General features: G+C 37.0%; 2 protein-coding genes across 4 annotated transcripts in view; one reads left to right on the top strand and one right to left on the bottom strand.

Moving 5' to 3' along the window:
• The window catches only part of LOC148942546 (MTRF1L release factor glutamine methyltransferase-like), a 203,306-nt gene extending 185,133 nt beyond the window's left edge, over positions 1-18,173 (bottom strand). Inside the window, exon 1 of one of the 3 annotated variants that reach the window (XM_089102749.1) lies at positions 18,160-18,173. The gene's annotated coding sequence lies outside the window, so the exon portion shown is untranslated. Of the gene's footprint in view, positions 1-1,989; positions 2,170-17,821; positions 17,868-18,159 lie in introns of those variants that run through there. The other 2 variants (XM_089102747.1, XM_089102748.1) reach the window with 2 other exon arrangements.
• Positions 16,808-25,937, top strand: part of Pgi (glucose-6-phosphate isomerase) — a 40,373-nt gene continuing 31,243 nt past the window's right edge. The window contains exons 1-2 of the mRNA XM_089102743.1: positions 16,808-17,040; positions 22,341-22,434. Coding sequence (XP_088958869.1) covers positions 16,850-17,040; positions 22,341-22,434 — 285 coding nt within the window. The 5' untranslated portion in view covers positions 16,808-16,849. The remainder of the gene's footprint in view (positions 17,041-22,340; positions 22,435-25,937) is intronic.

The raw sequence follows: 25,937 nt of genomic DNA, 5'->3' as shown, positions 1-25,937 counted from the left end.
TTTACGGTTGAAACCCCCCCCCCCCAGAAATTAGTCTAAAAAATACCTGTTAAGGTATTTTTACAGGTAAATACCTGTAAAAATCGGGTAAACCCCGATTTAGTTGCCATTCGGAAAGGCCACCCGTCGTGTCTGAGAAGAAGACAATTTTATGTGAGTTGCCATTTGGAAAGGCCACCCGTCTTTTCGAGAAGAAATCTTTAGACTTTGAAACAAAACAAAATTTCAAAAAAAAAAAGTAAATTGGGAAAAAAGCAAAAAGAGGTGTTGTTTGCCAGTGATTTGTAGAACTTGGATAAGATAGTGACTGATAGAATCAAAGTCTTCCAGAAATGGGGCCATTACCTTGCCACTTTTCTTGGTATATAGATAATTGATCGCTGTTTGGGTCCCCTTTTGCAACAAAAAATATTTTCCAAAGGTATCATGGCTTTAACCCTTGTCCTTAGCAAATATCTTATTACCATAAAAAGGGTCTAGAGCCACAGTCTTGTAGCCCCTACCCTACCACGTTCAAGCTTTACAGACAGGGTAAAACCACTACGAGTTGACGTGGCATTACTGTTATTCATACGTTCGGCGAAACTGTCCCGTGGGCTAGGACGTATGTAGGGGGGGGGGGTGGTAGAGGGTTTTAACCCCACCGAAATGTTTGTCTGACTCTTAAAAGTGTACAAAAAATGAATAAGAACAAATTTTTAATGCGTTTTTTTTTTACTTTTTTTTTTATAAAAATCCCCTCAAAAATCCTTTTGTAACCCTTCCCCCTAAGAAATCCTGGACACGACTCTGCATGGGCGTTAACCAATGTTAATTGAAATGAAAGTGAAAATATTCTATGCCTAATTCAAGAAACAGGTAGGATATACATTGAATTATAAAATAGCTTCAAATTTCACTATCTATACTAATCAGCCTTGTGAATATCCTTCGGGCTAGAAAGCGGTAATGAAGCTTGAAAATATTGGAAAAGAAAACAACAATTAATCTCCTTTAAGAAAAAGATAAGAATTAAACTGTATTCTTAATAACTATATGCCAAGTTAATAAAAAAAAAGTGGCAACAATGCCCACGAACAACAGACCGGGCACACTGAACCCGGTGCAGCCAGAAAGAATGCTCGGAGGGTTGACATTCATCCAAAAGTGTGAACAATCATACGAAATACTTTATTAAATTAAATAAATTAAAAAGACTGTTTTCGCAGCAGATAACCATGTACACTGGATCTTCAGCCCCGTACCCCTACCCCGAATATCTCGTGATTGCAATAACTTCTTTTGTTTTCGTACCATTCATTTTTTTTTCTCTAAATCTTTGCTCTACCCTAACCCCTCCACTGAATAATCTACTACTCACGTAATATAACGTCCTTGTACTTGACCAACCTTTGGGCTTTAGAGCGGAAAAATGAAATTCGATACAGCGTTCATTTAAACATCAGCCAATTTCTTTGTGGTCAATTATTATTTTGGATTACATTCTATTTTCATTTAACGACCTAAGTACAGAATGGCTTTTTTCTAATTAATTATAGAATTAACGACTAGCATTTTTTTTAGTGTTAAAATAGAAAGAAAGAAAAAAGGTGCAGTAATAGATGAATTACTAGTGTTCGCGCAGTTCATCTTTCTGTTTCTGCGCAGCTTAATTTATGTTTCGTTGAAAGTGATTGTTAAGATTAAAAAAGGCGCGGTAAAAGATAGGGGAAAGTAAAATAAAGAATAAAAATCAAATAGGGAAAGAAGACTCCTTTATGGATAACGCCAAAAGGCGTGGGAAACTATTAGGAATTAAAAGTAATGCTGATTCCGAAAATAAAATAGCCAAAACCAGGCCAGGATTTACGAATAGGCCCAGTAAGCATGGGCTGGACTTCTGTAATTTATCGTCAAAACGTCAAGTACACTTTGCTACTGCGCTGCCTATTCACAGAAAAGTGATTTTAAAACAGGACTGCAAGATAAATTGTATCAGATAAATTGTACCAGTTTTCCGACGAAAGTTGTACCACAAGAGATTGATTTGTCCCATCTGAACTGTAGGTTAAAAATTCGCAGCTCGCGTCGCTTTGCGATGCTCGCCGGTAGTTATGTTCAATTGATTTCGCTGAAAACTGAGAAAAAGTTCTAGGACAAGAGCAGGAAAAATAAACCAACGTCAGTAGCAACCTCATAGCCTGAAATATGAAGAATGCTTTTATAGTCCTTCTCAGCTTAACGAAATAGCAGACCCAAACCGCTAAAAGCATTTTAGAAGAAGGTATCACTAAAACTTTCTGAAAGCGTTCTCGAATCTGATTGTTGGGGTTAATCCTTTCTTTCGGAATTTTGGGCATTAAGGCGAATAATGCATAAAGTTAGAAGCCCAATAACGTAGTGTCAACAACTTATAATCAACCTATAGGATGAGTAACGAGCGCCAGAAGCTACAGACAAAAAATATCAGCAATCATGTTATGAACATGGCAAACAGCATAGATTCCCATGGGTCCATGGACTAGGCTACTCACCGGCGAGTTACGCGTTGACCGAATAATTCACTGGTTATCCTACATAAGTTCTCGGTCAATTCTACTAATCAGAACTAAATTAATTACTATATTGCACAAAAAATCAAGTTGAACCGTACAAAGGTAATAAAACTGTAACATTAAAAAAAAGGAACATTTGGGCTAGTTGGTAATTTTTTCTGTTGTTTCTTCTTGCAGCAAGGCTTTTTCATATTCCCTTCCACAGTTTTTCCCCTCTCAACGCAGAACCGTTTACAAGGGTGGTGTGCAGTTCTTTGAGACGATCCGTTTTGCACTGAGAAGCCTGTTCAAGGTGGTGAAACCGAGACGATTGTCAATGCTGGTTTTGTTCAGATTGACAGCTGAGAAAGATCACTCAGCAGCAACTGAAGCGTGTGCGACAATAAGTAGGCTTAAAGTGAAACGCCCGAGCAGAAGAAAACGTTTTGACCCATTCACATCTTTTGGCCTGTAAACCCGAGTTCAAAACACGGCTGGATCTGAGTCAATCGAAGTACCAAGATCAGAGCAAAAGGGTAATCTCTTCCACTCTTGGAGAATATCTTCCAGATCATTGTCAATCAGTAAATTCGGAAACTGTGCCTGAACTGGTGCCAGGTTTGGCTCATCTTACTCTCTTCCCATAGCATAGGAGGAAGCCTATCGAAGTTCCTTACCGATGAATACTTGGAGTTGAAAAAACGCTTTCTCATATCATCACAGAGCACGATCAAAAATTTCCCACACTCTTTTTTAAACACAACTTCAGCAGATAGAGATACCTTTTCTTTGGCAAAAATCACTTCCACTCGGCCCCCACATTCCACGTTCTTGACATCGACATACTAGTTGGTGTCATGTGGGCTTATGAGACGAGAATCACTTTCTTTGGTATAACTAGGCAACAAAAATTGGGATGCTATTGTCATGTATACTTCAGAAAAACGATTACAGACAAGACGAATCTGGGTCTCTTCTGCCTGAAATTGCTTGTTTAGGTCTTCGATATACTTCGAAATATACACCAGAAAGGCACAGTAAGCTTTGAAAACCGCTGACAGCATGTTTTTTAGTATGACAGTGGCCTTCCTCGGCTTCTTGGTCTCTTTAAGACTTTACGAAGGAAGAATAAAGTCAAGCAATCCCACTCCTCCAAATTTCGAACTACAACGACTTATCTAGACAACCATCAAGTCGCTATATGTCTCAAAATTCGATGCTCTTTCAATTCCATCTAGATTTGCAATTCTAAAATCTCACTGGCTCATTGTGGGTTACGACAAATATAGCCATATACATTGCTGAATTTTTATAAGTCACAAGAAGGAGTCTCTTACAGGAAAACTCACAAGATGTGAACGACGTTAAAATTTGGATTGTACCAAAAATTTTTCAAATGTACCGTATTGTACCAGGATTTCTAAATTGTACCAAAAATAGTACAATTGTACCGGGTTGGTAACATTGGACAGCAATTCCGTAGCTGCTTATAAACTGTCAGATATCTCCCAAGAATGGCAACTGAGAGCTCGGTATCATCTCTCTCTTGCATTACTTTTAGCTCATCACTTGCCTTCTGTTCAGGGCCCGCCACCATCCCGAATTTTGGGGGATTTCACCGTAAATCGCTTGGACATAGGGGCACAAAAGACTTAAATCCGGCCCTGACCAAAACCATCAAGGGTTTGCGGATTTTGTTCCTTTTTGTAGCCCATTTTATAATGCTACATACTTGTCCATTCGATACCATTAGGTGAGAGCAGCTCTTCCGAAGAGTAAACAATAAAACAAAAGAGTAGTACTGTCTGGTCCCTTATTTTAGGTTATTTTACCGAAAAATAATCATGTAAAGAGGGGGGTTTTGAATAGATTGGGATAGAGGAGGAGCAAACACAGCTATGTTGGCCTCAGGTGGGTTGACAGGCGTGAAGCGCGGCTGTGTTGTACTTGGCTTGGAGCTGTAGTGAGTTGTTAGTTGTAGTAGCAGTATTAATAGTCACGTTTATGACAATTTACTCCACCCCCTCCCCACCCCCTAATGGTTCCATATAAAGCCTATATAATAGGCCCGTTTTTTTGCACTAAGAACTTACATCTAAGATCTCACATCTTTCTGCAAAGATTTCCGTTCTTTTAACTCATCTTTGTTCTATGATCTTAGGGCTTACTGATGTTAGCAAAAAGTGTGAAAGACACCATCTTTCTACCATATAGAACAATGATGAGAGAACTTTGATGATATACTCATCATTGTTCTTAGACCGCTGATCAGAACAGAATGATGAAAGACGTTTGCCAAAGAACGCTATAAGATGTAAGATCTTAGTGCTAAGATTTCACTTTTAAGCGTTCTTTGTTACAAGATGTAAGATCTTAGCGCAAAGATGAGTAAAAGAACGGCCCTAATGTACTTGGCATACATCTCGGAATAAGTAGGGCTTCCCCCAAACAGGCTAGAAAGTCGGAATGGTACACTCGTGATGATTGGGGTAAAGCTGATCTTGTGCTATATAGAACGGTTCTAGATTCTGTGCTTTCAAAAATTAAGATCCCTTTTCAGCTACTTAAACACGGCTGTTGTGAAGACCGAATTGGGCTTAATATTTTTACTGAGGAGTTTATTCATTGTATGAAAGTAGCACAGAATTACGCTGTACCTGTTTCGAGAGTTCGTCCTGGCACGCGAAATTCGGGATGGTCAAACCCACAAGTAAAAGCAGCAAAAAATCGTGCCAAACAGTGCTATCGGAAATGGAATTCGCAAGGTGGACCTAGATCCGGGACGCTTTTCCGGCTATTTCGCGAGTCTAAAAAGCGATATAGTCAAATAGTTAATAAGCTCCAAGTGCGAAATATTGAAATTTTATCAACAACTCTGTCAGATTAACCCAAAAAGCTGTGGCGACTGTTAAAGTCACAGAAACGGAGTACTGATGGCGATGTGAAAATATCCAGTGATTAGTGGGAAAATCACTACCTGAGTGTGTATGAATCCGTGAACCTAACCTTTAATACGGAATGTGAGAAAAGACTTCCAGCCTCAGTACAGGTTTTCCCTAATCGCCGTAGCTTAATCAATGTGAGTGCTGGTCAAATCATTAAATAAAAAAAAATTTTTTTTTTGCTGAAAGTAAGGAGCAACATTAAAACTTAAAACGACCAGGAATTATTCCGTATCTGAAAGGGGTTGTCCCCTCCTCAACGCCTCGTTCTTTACGCTTAAGTTTTTTACTGTTTTAAAAAATAGAGCTGTGAGAAATAGTCAAACTTTAGCGTAAAGAGCAAGGCGTTGAGGAGGGGAGAGCCCCTTTCATATATGGAATAATTTCTGGCCGTTTTAAGTTTTAATGTCGCTCCTTACTTTCAGTTAAAAAAAGTTTTTTTTTATTTAGTTTTGAACGTTTTTAAATTAATGCAGGATTTGATTTTGGCTCACCGTACGTGAATAATTATAACGAAATTTGCATATTGATTTTACTTTTCTTTCGGCTAAATGGCTTTCTCGAAAGTTGTTTAATTTTATTGACGAGTGTTTTTATTAGTAATAAATATACGTAACTTACGAATTAACTTGCGTAACGAACTTCTATATTCAAAATTTTTTATAACGTATATTAGCGGGTTCGCCCCCCTAGTCAATACACCGCTCTTTACGCTAAAGTTCAATTTTTTTCCAATTCTTTAAGAATAACCCCTTAATTACATAGGCCGTTAATTAGAATAAATAGCTCTTATAAAAGTACTAAAAAAAATGCATTAGCGCAAAGAGCGAGGTATTGAATAGGGCGTGAACCCAATGATATACGTAATAGTTTCTGTTCGTTTTATGTTTTGATGTTGAAAAGTTTTCAGTTGAAAAGTTTTCAGTTGAAAACTTGCTTTTTTTTATTTAATTTCTAATGGTTTTGTTAAAAATTCTGGAAAATCTAGCACCCCCTTCATAGCAATGTCCCTTCCCCCATGAAAACTTCCTCCATGTAAAGATCCTCCCACTTAGCCCCCAATCCAACCCCCACTAACAGAAATAAATCCCCCTGAAAACCTCTGTATACTTCCCAATAACCAATACTTTATGTAAATATTAGACAAAATTCATAACTTACAGTCCTCCCCCGGGGACTGTGGGGTATTAAGTCATCCTCAAAGACATAGTTATTTTATTTTTCAACCATGCTGAGTAAAATGGGTATCCCAAAATTTTGATCGGGTGACTTTGGGAAAAAATTGAGCGTGGAAGGGGGCCTAGTTGCCCTACATTTTTTGGTCACTTAAAAATGGCACTAGAACTTTTGATTTCCGTTCGAATGAGCCCTCCCACGATGTTCTAGGACCACTGGGTCGATACGATCACCTCTGGAAAAAAAAAATCAAATAAACACGCATCCGTGATCTTTCTTCTGGCAAAAAAAATTACAGAATTCCACAATTTTGCAGATAGGAGCTTGAAACTTCTACAATAGGATTCTTTAATACGCTGAACCTGATGGTGGGATTTTCATTAAGGTTCTATGACTTTTAGGGGTTGTTATCCCCTTTTTTCTAAAATAAGGCAAATTTTTTCAGGCGCGTAAGTTTCGATGGGTAAGACTAAACTTGATGAAACTTATATATTTGAAATTAGCGTAAAAATCTGACTCTTCTGATGTATCTATTGGTATCAAAATTCCTTTTTTTAGAGTTTCGCTTACTATTGAGCCGGGTGGCTCCTTACTTACAGTTCGTTACCACGAACTGTTTGATAGCTGTTGTTATGAAATTGAAAAAAGGGAAAGCAATGGGATTTGAAAAAATTAAAAGTGAGCACCTTAAGTTAGGTTTGAAGCTTCTTTTTTAGTTGATTGCACTATGTTTTTTTATGTGTCTGATCACTGGTATGGCCCCATAGAATTTCTGTTGTGGAAAAACAACTAATACACAGAAACAAGGGGGTGACAAAATTATATGTTCCTCGTTTCGCCCCATAACAGTTTCTTCAGTTCTTGGTAAGGTTTTCGAAAGAATTCTGCTGCCGCATCTAGTCGGGTCTTGTGTTAAGGGTTTTAAGCAGTTTGGTTTTAAGGCTCGTCATGGTTGTGCAGCGGCACATAGATTAATGAAAAAGATTCTCAGGCGAGTAACCGAGTCAAAGACAACTCTCTACATGTGCAGTGTCGATATAGCTGCAGCATTTGATTCAGTTTTCCACTTACAGTTTCTTCTGACTATTCTAGAGAATGGGGTTGATCCCAGAATAGTTAAGGTCCAGCATTCTTGGTGTAATAACAGTGTTATTCGAGTTTGTACCGGTATAATGGAACGTGAAGGAAGATCTGTACCCATTCTTCACAGTATATAAATTATAGTCAGTATTATCTTTCCCTATCTCACCCATTATAAAAACCCGGACCGAGGTGCGAGTGCTCAAGAGAACGTAGAAACATAAGCGACATTAGATCTTTTCACGGGTAGACAAGTCAGATTTCTCTTGAACGCGAAACTTGGCTTCAACGTTGGAACACTAAATTTTGAAGAAACTAATTTTTAAATTAATTTATTCCAATACATATATGAAAATTGGTAATTAGTAGTGCAATGTTATTATTAGATGTAATTAGGAATTAAAAGTAGGTTTCGAAGTCTCAAGTAGGTTTCAAAAGCATTTTGACCAAGTTTCTGCCAAAATACGTGTTCCAGGGTTATTGGACCGCAGATGGCAGATCAAATGAGAGGAGCCGTTTGTACGCGTTAATGCAAGAATAAGTGGGAGGAGCTGTTTGCTCGCGCCGAGATGAGAATGAAGAGCCAGAAATTATCTGCGGTAAACTTACTGCTATAACTTTATACTGTGCTATCAGAAGAAACACATCTCAAGAAAGGAGTCAGGCAGAGATCAGCAATTAGCCCGGTTTTATTTAATGCGGCAATTTACAGCGCTGCTAAGCATATCCATGGTAGTTACTTTCTTGATGGTGTAGATTTGAGTTTCATCTCGTATGCAGATGATCTCCTTTTGTTAAGTACCTCGCTGTCGCTTTTAAAAGAAAATCTTGAGCTGCTGGTTTAAGCTTTAGAAAGATATTGGACTCCGTGTTAATACCTCTAAGAAAGAATTTATAGTTCTTAACGGTACAGATATCGCGAGAACTCTTCTTTCGGTTTGCTCTCTCGCGAGAACTCTTGCCCTGCTGTAGCTCGATCAGTGACAACTAAGTATCTCGGAATTCAGTACGGATCTGACATTAGATACTGCGCGGCCTGGTTTCGTCCTCGGCATATAGAGACATGTGCACCGGATACGCAAAAGCGGTAGCTCTGGAAAATACTGTGAGCGAACGGATTCTGGCGGGACTTTTTAACGCAATGGTAACACCGCATTGTCTTTACATTTCCCCTTTGTTTGATCTGCTTACGCAGTTCGAAAGACGATAACTTCGTACTAAATACTTTAAGCTTGCAGAATATCTGTTAGGAATCGTGCCCTGGACGTCCAATACCTCCTTATGCCGAAGGTTTAGAATTATTGATCCTACCGCAAAATGCGAAGAAATTGAAAGCCGTGCTCGCGCCAAAACCCTGACGCACCTTTATTTCCCCCCGCTGACACAGCTTATGCGTGATTTTGCTTAAATTTTGTGTTTGTAATGTAGTTGTGTGAAGTGTTCTATTTTTTTTTATTATTTACTCCGCTACCTTTCTTTTGTTCTGTAGTGGGCATAAACAAAGGATTATTATTATTTAGTGGTTGGTCTCTCCAGAATAAAAATAAAACATTTTTACTTCATCATATGTAGGATAATTGTAGTCAATAGATATTCCAGGCTGCTTTTTCTTGTTTTTCTTTATTTTTTTTTATAAATAAATGAATTTTTATGATGAATTTTCTAAAGGCCGACTCTGTCCTTCCCGCCGATTTTTGCCGTTGTCTTGTTTGTTTCTTGCTAAAGTAATTTGTTGATAAGAGTCAACTTACGGAAAAACTATTGCAAAAATTTATTTATTTGTAAAAACTGTAACAAAGTCGGAAAAAGTGAATGAAGCTGGAAGCGCCTGGATTATCTGATCACTGCAATTTTTCTGCCTATTATTAAGTAATGATTGTTTTATTAGCATTTTCCCTCTTGTATTGGCCAACCACTAAATAATTCCAAATACTGCTTCGTTGTTTTTCATCTCGTGATGCGTCGTATTACGGGTAGCTACATTCTTGACTCGATGAAATCCAGTTTCGCCTGAGTAATCACACTAAAATCAGACGCAACGCTGTAGCGTTGCCAATAGTAAAGGCCATACGGCTCCAATGTTTTATTATTATTATTTATTTATTTCTTTTTTCCCAGAGGCACTTCATACGGAAGGGGTCGTCGTAGAAGCTTCAAAGGGGGCTCATTCGATTGGAAATCGAGAGTTCTAGTGCCCTTTTTAATAGTCGAAAATGATTGGAGGGCAACATCATTGGAGGGCCCCCCACGCCCATCATTCCCCCAAACACATCCAATCAAAATTTTGAGATAGCCATTTTGTTCCGCGTAGTTGATTTCCAGATAGAAAATATATTTTTGAGGAGGATACTCCTCCACAACCCTCAGGGCAAGGGTTTTAAGTTATGCCCTGGAGGCATATAAGGTTTTTATAGAAGGCGTTGTCGTAGAACTTCAAAAGAGGCTCATTCGATTGGAAATTAAAGGGCTAGTGCCCTTTTTAATAGTCGTGAGTGATTGGAGTGTAACTAGCCCCTCCCCCCCCCCAAGCCCATCCTTTCCCCAAACACATCCAATCAAAATTTTGAGATAGCCATTTTGTTCAGTGTAGTTGATTTCCAGATAGAAAATATATTTTTGAGGAGGAAACTCCCTCACAACCCTTAGGACAAGTGTTTTAAGTTATGCCCTGGGGGAATATAAGTATTTATAGAATGCGTTGTCGTAGAAACTATAAAACAGGCTCGTTCGATTGGAAATTAAAGGGCTAGTACCGTTTTTAATTGTCGGAAGTAATTCGAGTGTCACTAGCCCCCTTCCCCCCCCCCCCCCCCGCCTTTCCCCAAACCCCGCCAATCCAAATTTTCAGATAGCCATTTTGTTCAGCGGAGCTGATTTCCAGATAGAAAATATATTTTTGAGGAGGACACTCCCCCACAGCCCTCAGGACAAGGGTTGTAAGTTAAGCCCTGGGGCATATAAGTTTTTTATAGAAAGCTTTGTCATAGAAACTTCAAAAAAGGCTCATTCGATTGGAAATTCAAAGGGATATTGCCCATTTTAATAGTCAAAAGTGATTGGAGAGCAACTAGCCCCTCCCCTACGCCCATCATTCCCCCAAACACATCCAATCAAAATTTTGAGATAGCCATTTTGTTCAGCGTAGTTGACTTCCAGATAGAAAATATGTTTTTGAGGAGGATAGTCCCTCGCAACCCTCAGGGCAAGGGTTTTAAGTTATGCCCTGGGGGCATATAAGGTTTTATAGGAGGCGTTGTCGTAGAAACTTCAAAACATGCTCATTCGATTGGAAATTAAAGGGCTAGTGCCCTTTATAATAGTCGGAAGTGATTGGAGTGTAACTAGCCCCCTTCCCCCCACGCCCATCTTTTCCCCAAACACATCCTATTAAAATTTTCAGATAGCCATTTTGTTCGGCGTAGTTGATTTTCAGATAGAAAATATATTTTTGAGGAGGATACTCCCTCACAACTCTCAGGGCAAGGGTTTTAAGTTATGCCCTAGGGGCATATAAGGTTTTATAGAAGGCGTTGTCGTAGAAACTTCAAAACATGCTCATTCGATTGGAAATTAAAGGGCTAGTACCCTTTTTAATAGTCGGAAGTGATTGGAGTGTAACTAGTGCCCTTCCCCCCCCCCCCCCCCCGCCCATCCTTTCCCCAAACACATCCCATAAAAATTTTCAGATAGCCATCTTGTTCAGCGTAGTTGATTTTCAGATAGAAAATATGTTTTTGAGGAGGACACTCCCCCACAACCCTTAGGATAAGGGTTTTAAGTTGTACCCTTGGGGCATATAAGGTTTTTATAGAAGGCGTTGTCATAGAAACTTTAAAAAAGGCTCATTCGATTGGAAATTCAAAGGGATATTGCCCTTTTTAATAGTCAAAAGTGATTGGAGGGCAACTAGCCCCCCCCCACGCCCAACATTCCCCCAAACACATCCAAACAAAATTTTTATATATACATTTTGTTCAGCGTAGTTGATTTACAGATAAAAAATATGTTTTTGAGGAAGACAATCCCCCACAACCCACAGGGCAAGGGTTTTAAGTTATGCCCTGGGGGCATAAAAGGTTTTTATAGAAGGCAGCGTTGTAGAAACTTCAAAAAGGCTCATTCGATTGAAAATTCTGAGGGCTAGTGACCTTTGTAACAGTCAAAAGTGATTTGAGGGCAACTAACCCCCCTCTCGCGCCCACCTTTTCCCCAGACACATCCAATCAAAATTTTAAGACAGCCATTTTATTAAACGTAGTTTTAAGTTCTGGAAATTAGGTCTTTGAGGATTACAACTCCGCCAAAGCCCTCAGGGCAAGGGTTGTAAATTAAGGAGTCTCCGAATCCTTCATATTATTCCTTGTGGAAGAGATGCTTGTATAAACTTTAGAGAGGGCTCATTTGATTGAAAATTGAAAGTTCTTGTTCACTTTTTCAGAGTCAAAAGAGATTGAAGGGCAACGAGCCCCTCTCCGTCCACCACGCCCTAAATGCATCAGATAAAAATTTTGAGATAGACATTTTGTTAAAATAGTTCAAAGTTCTGATAACAAAATCTCCGGTGTCGACACAGCCCACCAGGGCCTAGGGGTAGGCGTTGTAAGTAATGCCCTGGGCCATAACTTGTTAAGGGGGGTTTATAACTTATGGGAAGGGGTTTTGTATGGGAAGAAAACATAGGAAATCTATTATAATTATCCAATTATAAGGTTGAAATACACAATCTGTGACAGGTACAAAATTGCTTTGGTACACATAATCCTATTAAGGTCAATTCTAAACAGTCGACATCCCTTTTTGTCAGCAAGTTAAATTGTCTAAACCCTCTTATTGGAACTATTTTTCAATCCATTCATTGTTGTCAATCGCTGTCCACAAGTTATGCAAGCTGCCTAGTGTTTATATATAAGGTTTTTATCAAAGAGGTAATCGTATAGACTTTGAAAAAAGCTTCATTCGATTTAAATTGAAAGTTCTAGATCCGTTTTTTAAAGTCAAGAATAATTGGACAATAAGCACCCCCCCATGCCATAAAAACTTGAGACTTTTTGCAATTATAAGGAAATAAAAATTAATGAAAAAAACGTTCCAAAAAATAAGTTTTTCAATGAAAATTAAAAACCATTTTAAAATTTAGCTCTAGAGATACAAATACCTTTTAAAATCCAAGCTCAAAACAACCAGAAATTACTATTGAAGAATACATGAAACTTAGAACGAACAGAAATTAAAGAAACAATTATAGCAAAAAACATACAACAAGTAATAATATATAATATATATATATATATATATATATATATATATATATATATATATATATATATATATATATATATATATATATATATATATATATATATATATATATATATATATATATATATATATATATAATATATATATATATATATATATATATATATATATATGTATATATATATATATATATATTCCCACTTTTATGTGATACATCAAAGGTACTTTTAAGATTTAGGCGGGGTGGGGTGTGTTTTCTTCATTTCCAGTTTTTTTTTAATGAAAGTAACAATAAATATTCAATAGGGACATTTTTCGAATTTTATAGAGGCAATTAAACCTTTCATTCCGTAATTCCCCAGATGGTAACCAGTCCGTCCACGGACCTCGTTTCTTTTATGGTTCAGATACCGTTATAGACGTTAAAAACCGTCAGATAGCGGAAATTCGGCCCTCCGTGTTGCAATACTTTTTATTCTTCTAGATGGCCCCGTACGTCGTCAGCTGATCAGGGAAAACAGTAGTTATTTTGCCATGCTTAAAAAGCGAAATTAGCTGATTTTGAAAAGTAAGGACGAAAATGATGCATGTCAGTTTTTTTAGATTTTTGTATATTATTTTGTTCCTTGAAATCTATACACTTATTTTGCGTATAAATGAATTTAATTTAGTTTTATCTTCATCCCCTATTTTTGTGTTTATTTTTACGGTTACCATATGGTAACCTTAGGTTTTGAGACAGGTGCTTTTGAGGATGCTTCTCATATACTATTTTGTTTTTACTTGTTGATTGTGCTCTATATTCTTTCTTCTGCTTCACTTTTTTTTATTCGTGAAGCACTTCATTCTGATTGTTCTAGTTTGACGAAGCAGAAGCACCCATACACCATTGTTCTGATCACAATTTTCTCTTCCAGAGACAGCGAGCCTCTTCTATTCCGGTGAAAACTCCGAACCAAGAAAAGAGGAAGAAAATGTTTTCAAGAAGAGGAGCAAACGTGAGAGAAGCTCACCCAAGAGCGAGCTGCAGAGATGGTTTTGCTACCTGACGGCGAGTCTGAGATGGAAATAATGTGTGATAGTGACAACGAGTCTGATCCACTATGAAATCCAACCACCAGGTGCCAGCTTCACATATACCAACCTATAGTCTGTTCAGCTGGTTGACGATCCTACAGAAGACTTACCTCTTAGCATGTTGAACTGTTTCGCAATTTTTACGGGTGTAGATGACCAATTTGATGCTGGAGAAGCCACTACATCCCCCACTACTGAAGCTCAACCGTCTCCCATTCAATCGACAAGCTCGTCACCTATTCCTTCTGCAACCATCCCCACCACATCAATGAAAAACCAAGATGCCACAAACGAATTCAAGTGGCTAAGAAAAGAAATTGAGCCCCGTGATATCACATGGAAAGCTTCCCTCCCGAAAGCAACAGAAATTCACTTACCCATTGATTTATTTAGAACTCATCACAGATAGCATCGTTGCTGGATTAGTTGACCAAACCAATCTGCACGCACAGAGGAATACTAACGCTAGGATTGCCCTAAAGCTGATCCAGCATGAGATAAACCAGTTCAGGGAAATAAAGTTGTTCATGAGTATCGTAAAGTTATCAGCTATAAAGATGCATTGGGAGCACTCTTTCCGATACACCCCAATCCCTGAAGATATGTACCGTGACAGTATTTTCATGATTTGGCAGTGTTTTCATGTCAATGAAGTTTGAGTGGTAATCCCGCCTTATTAAAATGGTCTTGATAAGCTGCTCAAAATCAGACCAATGTATAACAAACTCAAAAAAAATCTAAAAAAGCGTACCGCCAGAGGAGAGACAAAGTGTAGACGAACAAATGATTCCCTTCAAGGGTCGGCTAAGTTTCAAACAGTATTCGAAAGATAAGCCTCATTCATGGGGTGTCAAAATGTTTACGAGAACGGGTGTGAGTGGAATTGTCTATGACCTAGAAATCTACACAGCAAAAGGCTCAGTTCCGGCTAGTCTTTTGGGGCTGGGGTGCTGACGTTGTCCTTAGACTGATCGACAATGTGCCACGAGGAATGAATTTCAAGCTGTACTTCGACAATTTTTGCACATCTATTGACCTTATTCAGACTTTACACACCAATCACGCGATTGAATCATGTGGGACGATAAGGAGTAATCGAATGAAAGGTTCAACTTCGGAAAGTGATGTATCATTGAAAAAGAAAGGGCGTAGAAGCTATGACTACAGGATTGAGAGGCACACAAAAGTCTCCATTGTGAAGGGGCTTGCCAATAAACCAGTGCATATGGCTTTATCGTTTTGTGCCGTAGCTCCAATCAACCAGTGTCAAAGGTGGGATGGACGTACTCGTAGACATGTCGAGGTAGATCAACCATGTGTTGTCCATGAGTACAACAAGTCAATGGATGGCGTATAATTGTCTGATATGCTTCTGGAGCTCTACCACACTGACATACGGTCCAAGAAATGGTACATGCGGATAGTGTATTATTTCCTTGACTTAGCTGTGAATAATGCTTGGCTTCTACATAGGCGAGAATGCGAAGACCTTGGTAAGCAGCATATGTCCTTTATGTACTTCATGATGGATATTTGCAGATCCTTGATAGCGTCAGGAGTTGTCAATAGTCCTCGTGCTGGTCGACCCTCTGTCAGTGCTCCTACAAAGTGAAAAACAAAAACTATATAAGCAGGTATGCCGTTAGAATCGGTGTGATAAAACACTGCTGGCCATCGAACCGACACAGAAAATGGATGCTGACGTTACGATAAATGTACAAAGAATACAACTAGCCGAATGCTCTGTACTAAATATAAGGATCCGTTTTCACTGAATGGAGACAGAAACTGCTTTATGAATTTCTATATGAAATAAAATTAATCTTTTTATTCTAAGGTGACCTGATAGGAGCTATTTTCATTTCAGTTGCGAATGAAAAAATAACTGATATTGAAATTAAGTTGAAACTAAGGTTACATTGATTACTTTTGATAGGTGTCGGAGTTTTTCAAGCACTCCTTCAATGTTCAGGTCTGAAAGGGTGAAAACCCCTCAACTCCATTTTCCCCCCTTTATCCGTAAATTGCTACCAACGAACATACAATTTAAAAAATGTAAAAAGGGGTCGCAGTAAGTGAGGATTTACGCCATCCCCCTAAAATAATGTTTTTTTCATGGGCTTCTCTCGCTTTTCAGACATCTCAGCTGTTTTGGAAAATTTGACCCCCCCCCCTCAGAAATAAACCCCCGCCTTTATACCTAGGTTACAAAACTATATCGATGGAAATTATGAAGTTATAGTTGAAAAAAAAACTAATAAATTAGCTATATGGGAGAAGCAAATATAAAAGAGGGATGCTTGGGGGCAGTATCCTTCCTGGAAAATCCGCAGTCTAGAATTTGTTCATTAAAAATACATGTACCTATTTTGGGCAGTTTTCGACGAATCGGGGCCCTTCAAACTTAATTTCTATGCACGAGCCGGATTGGGGATTTTCCAGCCCTTAAATCGTACCTTTGGAGTTTTTCACCTTCATTTTGAAATATAGGGGTCCAATCCACAACTTATTTTTAAATTCGGAAGACTAGCGAACCATCAAGGTGGGCTACGTGGTTATAATATTCACACATTTCCTGGATTATATGAGAAACCTGCTAGCTTTCCAAATAGAGGTAATCACCATATCATCTTTAACCATAGTGATCAAGTGACAGATATTACCTGTACTTTCCCGTATAATAACCTATTTACTTAAAAAATGCCTTTAACTTACAGAACTTATGCATATTCTTAAACCTAGGAATATCTAAAGAATTACGGAAGTTGTTAACCCCTTGGGATTTGAAAGGCACCTTGAGAGATGGGCAATACAACCGCTACGGCGTCCAAACCGATAGAAAAGTTCAATCGCAAAGGAGACATGGATGGAAAAGCATTTCTAGTTGAAGAATCTGCTTGGAAAAAGCTTCAAGCCTATTTTGACAAAAATGGTTCAAAAATCAATATTAGTGAGGAATTTCAGAAGGACCCCAAGCGGTTTGAAAAGTTCAGGTATGATTTTTGGTAGATCTATGCTGCTTAAATAGGCCAGTTTTAATTTCTTGTCCGTGACCTTGGTTGTCCTTCAGGCTAGTCTAAGCATGGCCATAGGCATAGCTAGGTTTTAGGCATATGGTTGATTTACGTCATTATGGTGCTACAAATTAGCTATTATGATAACTATTTAAGCTATGGGATATCACCACTCCTTGCTATCCTAGTCTATGGGTTTGTTTAGGTTTCTTGGTAGCTAAGGATCACTTTAAATAGTAAGACATATTATTCTAGGCTTAAAATGTCGTTTAAATGGGTTATTGATATGTTAAAAAGTATGCCAAGGTAGGCCAACCTTTTTCAAACAATTTCAAGAAGTGGATCTAGCTTAGTCCTGTAGTTGAATGATGTTCAAGACTAGGTTTAGCCTAGCTCAACTACGCATATTTTAAGCTTAGGAATAACATATTCCTTGTGATTAAACCTAATCTAGACTAACTAGCCTCTTATTAGCCTAACTTGCTTTTATTCATTCTGAACTGCTCTGATTTTTAAAGAGAAGTGGATTTGCTTGGGCTAGTAGTCTAGCGCTATCATAATTAGAGGGTTCACAAGTGCTATTTAAAATATATATATATATACATATATATAGCCTATATATACATATATATAGCCTATATATATACATATATATATATATATATATATATATATATATATATATATATATATATATATATATATATATATATATATATATATATATATATAGGCCTATTACTAGGCTATAACAGCTTACCAAAGGATTGGGATGTGAAAAGAAAATTTAGGAGATAACCTTGAAAGGGATCAAACTGCCATCTATAATTTGAGAATATCAAGGAAACAATCTGGTTTATCACCTCATCTGGATTCAATACTTCAATAACAAAACTTCTTACTTGAATTTATTCATAAAATTATATTTATTGCTTTTTCAAGTTAAAGTTGAAATGAATCCTACCGTCTCCCTCCTCTAATGCCCAGAAATAGCCATAGTCTGTAGGCATACTCATGAAGGTGATGATTTTTTGGAGGGAGGGGGATTTGTTCTAGCACTGTTTTCTTGCTTCATCAGTTCTTAATCTAAGATCTTACTTCTTTCTGTACAGGTTTTCATTTTCTGCTTCATCAAAGTGCAAATATCTCACAGCTTACTGATCTTAACTATAAGTCAAATGTTTCTATCAATTAGAACATTTGAAAGAGAACTGTACAAGCCCTTAGACAACTGATCAGAGTAAAGCAATGAAAGATGCAAAAAAACAGCTTAATAAATAAGATCAGTCTTGTAGATTTAAAAAAAAATCATTTCTATCAAAGGACATAAGATTTTAGAACATTGGATTGTTAAAAAAAGGGCTAGCATTTTGCATTATGAATCAGTTAAAGGTAGGGGAAATGTGCCCACTTGGATTCCACCCCTCCACCCACCCCACATTTTGAAAAATACCTTTTGATATTTAAAAAACCTTTTTTTGGAACAAAAAATGAAACATTCCTTTTTTTGAAAACAGAAACAAAAAATGTGTCTCCCTGTATTTTGGAAAATACACACACACCCTTAAATCAGTGGCGGATCCAGGGGGCGCCCCCTAGTGTAGTCTAAACTAGTATAATTTACTTGATTAACACAAGTTTGTGTTAATTAAACTTGCTCCTAACATAAGTTCATTGGATCAACCTATTTTGTGCCCCTCCCTAAAAAAATCGTGGATCTGCCCCTGCCTTAAATTTGCATAAGTTGACACCATTAAATTGTTGGTAAAAGTTAATGAAAAAAATAACAAAATAAGTGGCCTGTTATACATGGGAAAAATGGTGAAAAAACAAAACAAGAAAAACAAATATTATAAACCAATAAAACTAGCAAACTTTTGAACATAGTCTAGACATTAAGAGAGAGATGGTATGCCCTTAAACTGGAACCAGCTCTAAAAAACAATAAGTTTTCTATACGTGATGAATTAAGAATTTCATTACTACTGCTTCTAACAACTTTCTACAGAACCAAGCCACCCGATGGCCAACATTGCTAGACATACTCCTCAAACCCAATCTATTTAAAGCCTACCTTTTTACACCCTCCCAAGAAGTTTTCATTTCCTTAAAATTTTTCCTTGCTTCTTCCCACCCCATTTGGGATGAACTTACTTTTTGCTTGGCTGTAAACAGTTGGTCAACCAGGACAATTTTGGTCTGTCATCCTTCATCTGCAGATGATGTCCTATTCTTTTCAACCTTTCTCTCATTATGGCCCTATTAAGTGGGATTGAACCACATTGAGCTGGAAAGTAATGAAGAATTTCATTACTAAGTAAAATTCTAAGGGGCTTTTGACTATATTGTAAATTAGTTAGCAGTAAAATTCTACTTTTGGCTATCTTGGAAAGCAGTTAGGTTAGGAAAATGAAACTTTCAGGGATGGGTCTACAGGCTAAAGTATGTCCCGGGAAGATATTTTGAAGTACCCACCTCCACTCCTTCTCTCTCTAGAGGGTTCTGAAATTTGCCTACATGACAGGTCTATACCTATTGAAATTTTGACAAAACAACATTTTACCTTAATTTTCAGTTATCAGTTTCTTTTACTCTGGCTTTAGTTCTGAAAATGCAATTCCTTTTATTTGAGTAAAATTTTAAGCCATATCAATATTTTTTTCAAAATTTTGGAAATGTATTTTCATATCTTTAAAACCTTATAAATTGGGATTAAGCAAAATTGTGAAGCTGAAAACAATTTTGTTGCACTTCATTTATCTATTTTGCTAGGTTTCACTTTGATAACACACAGATTTTTAAAGGTCATCGAAGGTCAGGACCCTCTAGAGGGAGAAAGAGTGGAGAAAGGTACTTCAAAATACCTTCTCAGGGCATACTTTAGCCTGTAAACCCATCCCTGGAAGTGTCATTTTCCTAATCTAATCCCTTTCCAAGATAGCCAAAAGTAGCTAAAGTAATTTTAACTTAGTTAGCTAGGTGAGTATTAATAATCGCCTGGGAAGGTATTTTCAAGCACCTACCTCCACTCCTTCTTCCTCCAAAGGGCATCAACCTTTGATGACCTTTTGTAGTTGCGGTATCATTAAAAGTAAAACCTTGCTAAATAGATCTGTTATTGAAAGGGGCACAAGAAAAGGGTTTTGGCCTCATTCCTTTCCTCAATCCCAATTTATAAGGATTTAAAGATCTGTAAATATATTTCTTATATCTAGCATAAAATCATTGATATTAAAATTCTAAAGAAATAGCAGGAATTTCCTTTTCAAAAACTACAACCAATGAAAAGGAGATTTTAAACTGAATATAAAGGTAACATTTTTTATTAAACCATAAATAGGTCTGAACCTGTCATATGTATGCTATCTCTTAAGGCATAGAAATAAGAAAAGGGTTGGCATAGTAGCTTGGCAGTACCTTCCTGGGGCATTTATAGATCGGAGATTCATTCCTGAAAGTTTCTTTCAATTAACTCAACCACTTTCCAAGATGGCCAAAAGCCCCGAAGCCAGAATTTTACCTCAATTCTATAGTATTTAGTTCATTAGAGGGTATAAACTAGATGACTACCAAATTAAAGCTAAACCAGTTGAATGGTTTAAAAATCTTCAATAAAGATAGAAATTAATTTTTTCTAACCTGGGAAGCTGTTCTGTTATATCAGTAAGCCTAATGTTTGCTGCTAAGATCTTGCTTCTCTAGTCTTTGGTCTTATTGCTTAGATTTTTATTTTTGGCTTAATCAAACATCTTGGAGCTTCTAATCTCAGTCAAAAGGGCTTATAATCAAATCTCTCTGTCACAAAACATTAATAATATTCCCACCAAAGTCCTATCACTGATCAGAAGAAAATTAATTTGATTTTTTGTTAAAGTAGCCTGGGAAATAAGTTCTAGCTCCTCTTATTTTCTTTAAAAAATCATTTCTAGCTAAAGAAATAAGATCTTGTAGTCTAATCATAAGCAGAACTATAGCAGAAAGACATTTTCGCTAACCCAGGAAGCTGTGTTGCTATATGGGACCATTGTTTTGCTGCTAAGACTTACTTCTTACTCCATTGTCTTACTTCTTGTCTTGCATCATTCTGTCCAGATCTTTTAGGCCTGTTTTTTAGCACTAAGATCTTACATCTAAGATCTTGCATCTTTCTACAACGATTATATGTTTTAACTCATCTTTGTTCTAAGATCCTACAGCTCACTGGTATTAGCAAAAAGTGCGAAGGACGTCTATTTTCTGCCGTATAGAACAATGATGAGATGAACTCTGATATGCTCATCATTGTTCTCAGACCGCTGATCAGACCAGATTGTTCAAAGACGTTTGCATAAAAACGACAAAAGATGCAATATCTTAGTCCAAAGATTTCATTTTTAAGCGTTTTCTTCCAAAAAATGTCAAATCTTAGTACAATGTTGAGTGAAAAAAACGGACATATTGTTTAATCAAGGTGCTAAGGTTTTAGACATCAGTGGTCTGACTAAAAAAAAATTTTTAAATCAGTTGTGACAATCGCGAATTGGGAGGCATTTATTTTCCCCTAGATCTAAGATTTTTTTTTCTGAGCCCTAGAATTGAGGCCATTGAGACGAAAACAATTTAAGAAAATAATTCTTACCTCATAATATGCAGAAAAATTATAGTTAACACATTTTGAAGGTGCTTCTACAATACTCTGCTCCCAACTCCCCTAACGTCCAAATTATATATTTCCTACTCTCGTTTCAACCTGCGTACCCGTGAATTGAGTCAACGCTGACGAAATCAGGAAGCAGAAAAACTACTACTACTAACACCTCACCACATCATCAGGCCGCCTGAGGCCAACACAGCTATACACGCGCAAAAAACGGGAAAAGACATGGGAAATATATAAATTGGGGTATATTTGAACTCTAACGGGGTTTTGGGGTAAAGCATAGTGGAACTGCCTTCAACATATGTTTGTAAAAATGTAGACTTTTATGTTTGATTTTGATTCTTTGAAAAATGATTCCAAGCTGTGCAAAGTGCAACAGAGGACAGGAGACATATTGCCAAGTATAAAATGGAGGCAAGCTTCTGTGTTATTTCTTAGTTACCACTTTCTGTATTTCTTGCACTTAATCTCGTATTTTAATTAATCGAAACAAGAACTCATAAAATTGGAAATGTAATTCATAGGTAAAGGAGATCAAAGATTAAGTTTAAATTGACTAAAAATCCTTATATTAAAAATGCCTATTAAATTTTAGTAATATTGTTGCATCAACACAATAATATCAATTTTATCTCCACAGCATTCGTCTACAGACACCAAATGACGGAGATGTCCTTATTGATTATTCAAAAAACAGGATCAATGAAGATGTCATGAAGCTCCTTTTTGAACTGGTATGTTATAGTAATCATTATAATACTAATATGTATTTTAACTCTTTATTTATGACGATTTGATGCTAGTATAATAATAATATGTATTTTAATTTTTTAATAGTATTAAATTTAATAAATAGTAGTGATAATAATTATAATACTAATATTATATTTCAGACTTTTAAGCCAAATGTAAAATATTTATTTGTTTAACACTAAAACAGGTAGTAAAACAAAAATTTAAACAAAATTACCAAATTTGTATTTACTACTAAAATTTGTTTAGTTAAGGTTTACCCAGAGTTAACAAACGAGTGAATGTAGTCTTCTTATGAGAATACCAAATGCTGCTTTATCAAGGAGGCACACTTGTGCCTCTATAAAGAGGCGACCCACCACAATGTTAAGCGATATCCGGTCCTAGCGGTCGCAGAGAGACAGCGGTAATCGCATTTTGTAGCCCAAGCTCAAACTAAGAAACGTGCAAAATTTCACTCCCCTCCGACTTTATCTTCATGGGTAAAAGTGAACCAGAAGTTTCGACCCTCCGACCACAGCCCCCCTTTAACGCTGTCCAATGAGTTTGAAACTTGATGGTTGTGCATTTCTAAGGTCTGGAACATTACCCTCAAAACTTTAACTTCATCTCATTACTCCTTCCCTGTTTTCCAAGAACCAAATATAACCACTTAAAGTTCATTTTTTTTTCTTGTTAGCCACGCCTACAGGCCACAGTTGGCAACTGATCCGGGTGAATGAGGACTCATTCGAAGCAGAATTCGACCTGTTAGAGCCTCGCTCTTTACGCTAAAGTTTGACTTTCTCGCAACTCTTTTTTTTAAACAATAGAATCTTTAGCGTAAAGAGCGAGGCGTTGAGGAGGGCACAGCCCCTTTCATATACGGAATAATTTCTGTTCGTTTTAAGTTTTAATGTCGCTCCTTACTTTCAGTTTAAAAATTTTTGTTTTTATTTAAAGGCTGCGAAAGCGGGGGTTTTGGGGGCGGCAGCCCCCTCAACTGTACCTTCTAATCCCTGTACGTTTTAAGGTTCGAACTTGTGACTCAGCCTCTTTAACTCTTTAGAAAACGTAGTTTTTTTCAAATAATAACAAGAAGGATCCGATGTTGAGTTGAAACTGCTTATCCCCCCCCCTCTCAATAAAAAGTGATCCTGGGCTAAAGGAATATACTTCTTAGTATATATTTCTTAGTTTAAAAGTATAACCCCCCTCTTTTCTAAACAGTCGCTGTGCCTATACTTCTTACTCACTTAGTCAAATCTTTTTTTTTCCACAATTGTTACGCCCCAAAAACTGTTAGGTTTAGTAAATGACACCTAGTTTTGAGCCCCTGGATTTTTTTTTAATGAAAAATGTTTCTACATTCTGTGTTTTTACTCCTTTCTTCAAATAGTTCTTTTGAGGAGGAAATTCCCATGTTTTTTAGAATATGCTATGAATCATGACAATTGCCTAATGACAGGCTAAACCTTTACGGACCATCAGCAGATTTGCCTGAGGGGAGGTTAATATAGATAAAAAGTTCATTTTAGCCCTAAGATTTTACAGAGGTACTCCTTCAAATCGATATCAGGAAAGAAAAAGTTTTAATGTTAAAGAGAATGTTTTAATCATAGAAGCTTAGATGATTCACACTTAGATGATTATATACTATCCCTGCCTATGGTTTAAGTTTAAGCGCATAGATGGCTTAAGGGTTATATGCATGTTCTTATACATAGTAGCCTGGCATATATATATGTGTTTGTTTCTTTTCTGGGGGGGGGGGGGGTAATCTTTAAAATGTCATAAGAAGTAAGATATGGAAAAATTGCAACAAATATTTAAATATGCGAAGGGTCAGATCTTTTCTATATGTGCTATAGTAGCCTATACCAAAGAGTCTGGACAACTTGTAAGTTTAAATCGGTGCTAGGGCTGACCAAAAGAAATTACAAATGTCATCTAAGCTTGTGCGTCTCTTGCTATTTTCTCATGCGTCTTATGTGTATTTTCCTCAGACCAAACTCAGACTACTACAGTAATTTTACCAGTTACAAAAATTACAGTAATTTTGCCTTATTGTTCAACTGAAAAAATACCAAGAAATGCCAAACGCTTGATGGCGTTAGTGGTTTTTTGTTTTGCTAGCGCCAGTTTTCACTCGTGCAAGTTGGTACCAACCTTTGGACTATACCACTATGATAGTGAACGAAGTTAAATTCCATATATTTTTTGGTTGAAGTGAGGGAAATGCTGAATTTTTGGCTATTTGCCATAGCCAGAAATTCTACCCTTTTTATTACTATTGTAACATTTTCCTGCGGTAGACCTCTAATGGGTGCTCAGGAGGTTGCTAATCCCTTGCAATTTAAATGTCTGTTGAATCCTTACTTGGAGGAATTCACAGATGGCTTTAAAGGAATAAATCTCTAGGAGATAGTTTCAGTTGGACAAGCAGTGCAGAACAGAGTTAGGGCTGATTCAAAGCTGAGGAAACTCCTTCCTTGGTCAGGGTTGCCACCACTGGTGATTTATCACTAGATCTGGAGATTTTTCATCCTACTGGTGATTTTATTTGAATTTGGTGGTTTTTGGTGATTTTCTTTTTTAATTTGGTGATTTTCATTTAATTTGGTGATTTTCTACAAAAGTGGTTGACATTCCATGCATGATTGGTTTTCACTGTCTTACTGATGTGAAATAATCAGTGACTTTCATATTTCATGTCTTGTTTTGTTGTGCTATAAACGGATTGAGGCTCAGAAAAAAAAAAATCAGGTAAATGAAGCATAGTCCTACATGAACATAGATTCAGCAGCCTAGGATAGGTTTTTTTCCAAGGGACTTGACAGTCTCAGGGAAAGGGAGGAAAAGATACTAGGTTTTGAACGCAACATATATTTTGTTTTTAGTCTTGAACACATTAAATATAGAAATTGCCATATTTTTTTTTTGTTTCCTTAGGCTTTTGTCAAACCTACTTGTCTATAACACATACATAAACGTGTATAGTTCACCCTTATCAGGACTGAGATTAGGCTCAGCGTAGCTAGGTTTCTGATGGGAGTTCGCTCAGAAATTAATCTTTGGCATTAAAGTAAATGAACTCTTGAGGGGAGAAGTTTAAAAGCCAATTTTTCATCTGATTTTCTTATGTGGAGAATGTTGACATGGGACAAGCCTCGCTAGAAATGTTTTATTGTTGATGCTACAGTAAAGTTAAGTCTGAGATTCCTGCATTGGCCTTTATACTTGTATTATAGACGAGATTCGAATCATCCATATTCCCTGTGCTTGCTGGACTTTGGGCTGAACTAACTTTAGAATAGGTGTTCTGTTTTATTATTCTTGCAATTGGCAAGTAATCTTAAGACAAAGAGAGGAAATATGCCTTATTCCATTTTCAAGCTCTTTTTCACTGTTGTTTCTGGCCAGTTATATTGTATTACCATTTTTTGCTTTGCATTCACTGTAGAATTCGACTTGAAGACGAAACAGAATTATTGTGGTAATTCTT

This window comes from Artemia sp. Qi Xiang Cuo, chromosome 16 (genome assembly GCF_049724085.1).
Source record: "Artemia sp. Qi Xiang Cuo chromosome 16, ASM4972408v1, whole genome shotgun sequence".
In the NCBI taxonomy this organism is placed as follows: Eukaryota; Metazoa; Arthropoda; class Branchiopoda; order Anostraca; family Artemiidae; genus Artemia; species Artemia sp. Qi Xiang Cuo.
Note: the sequence above shows the minus strand (reverse complement) of the source record. Positions and strands in the feature narration are given on the sequence as shown.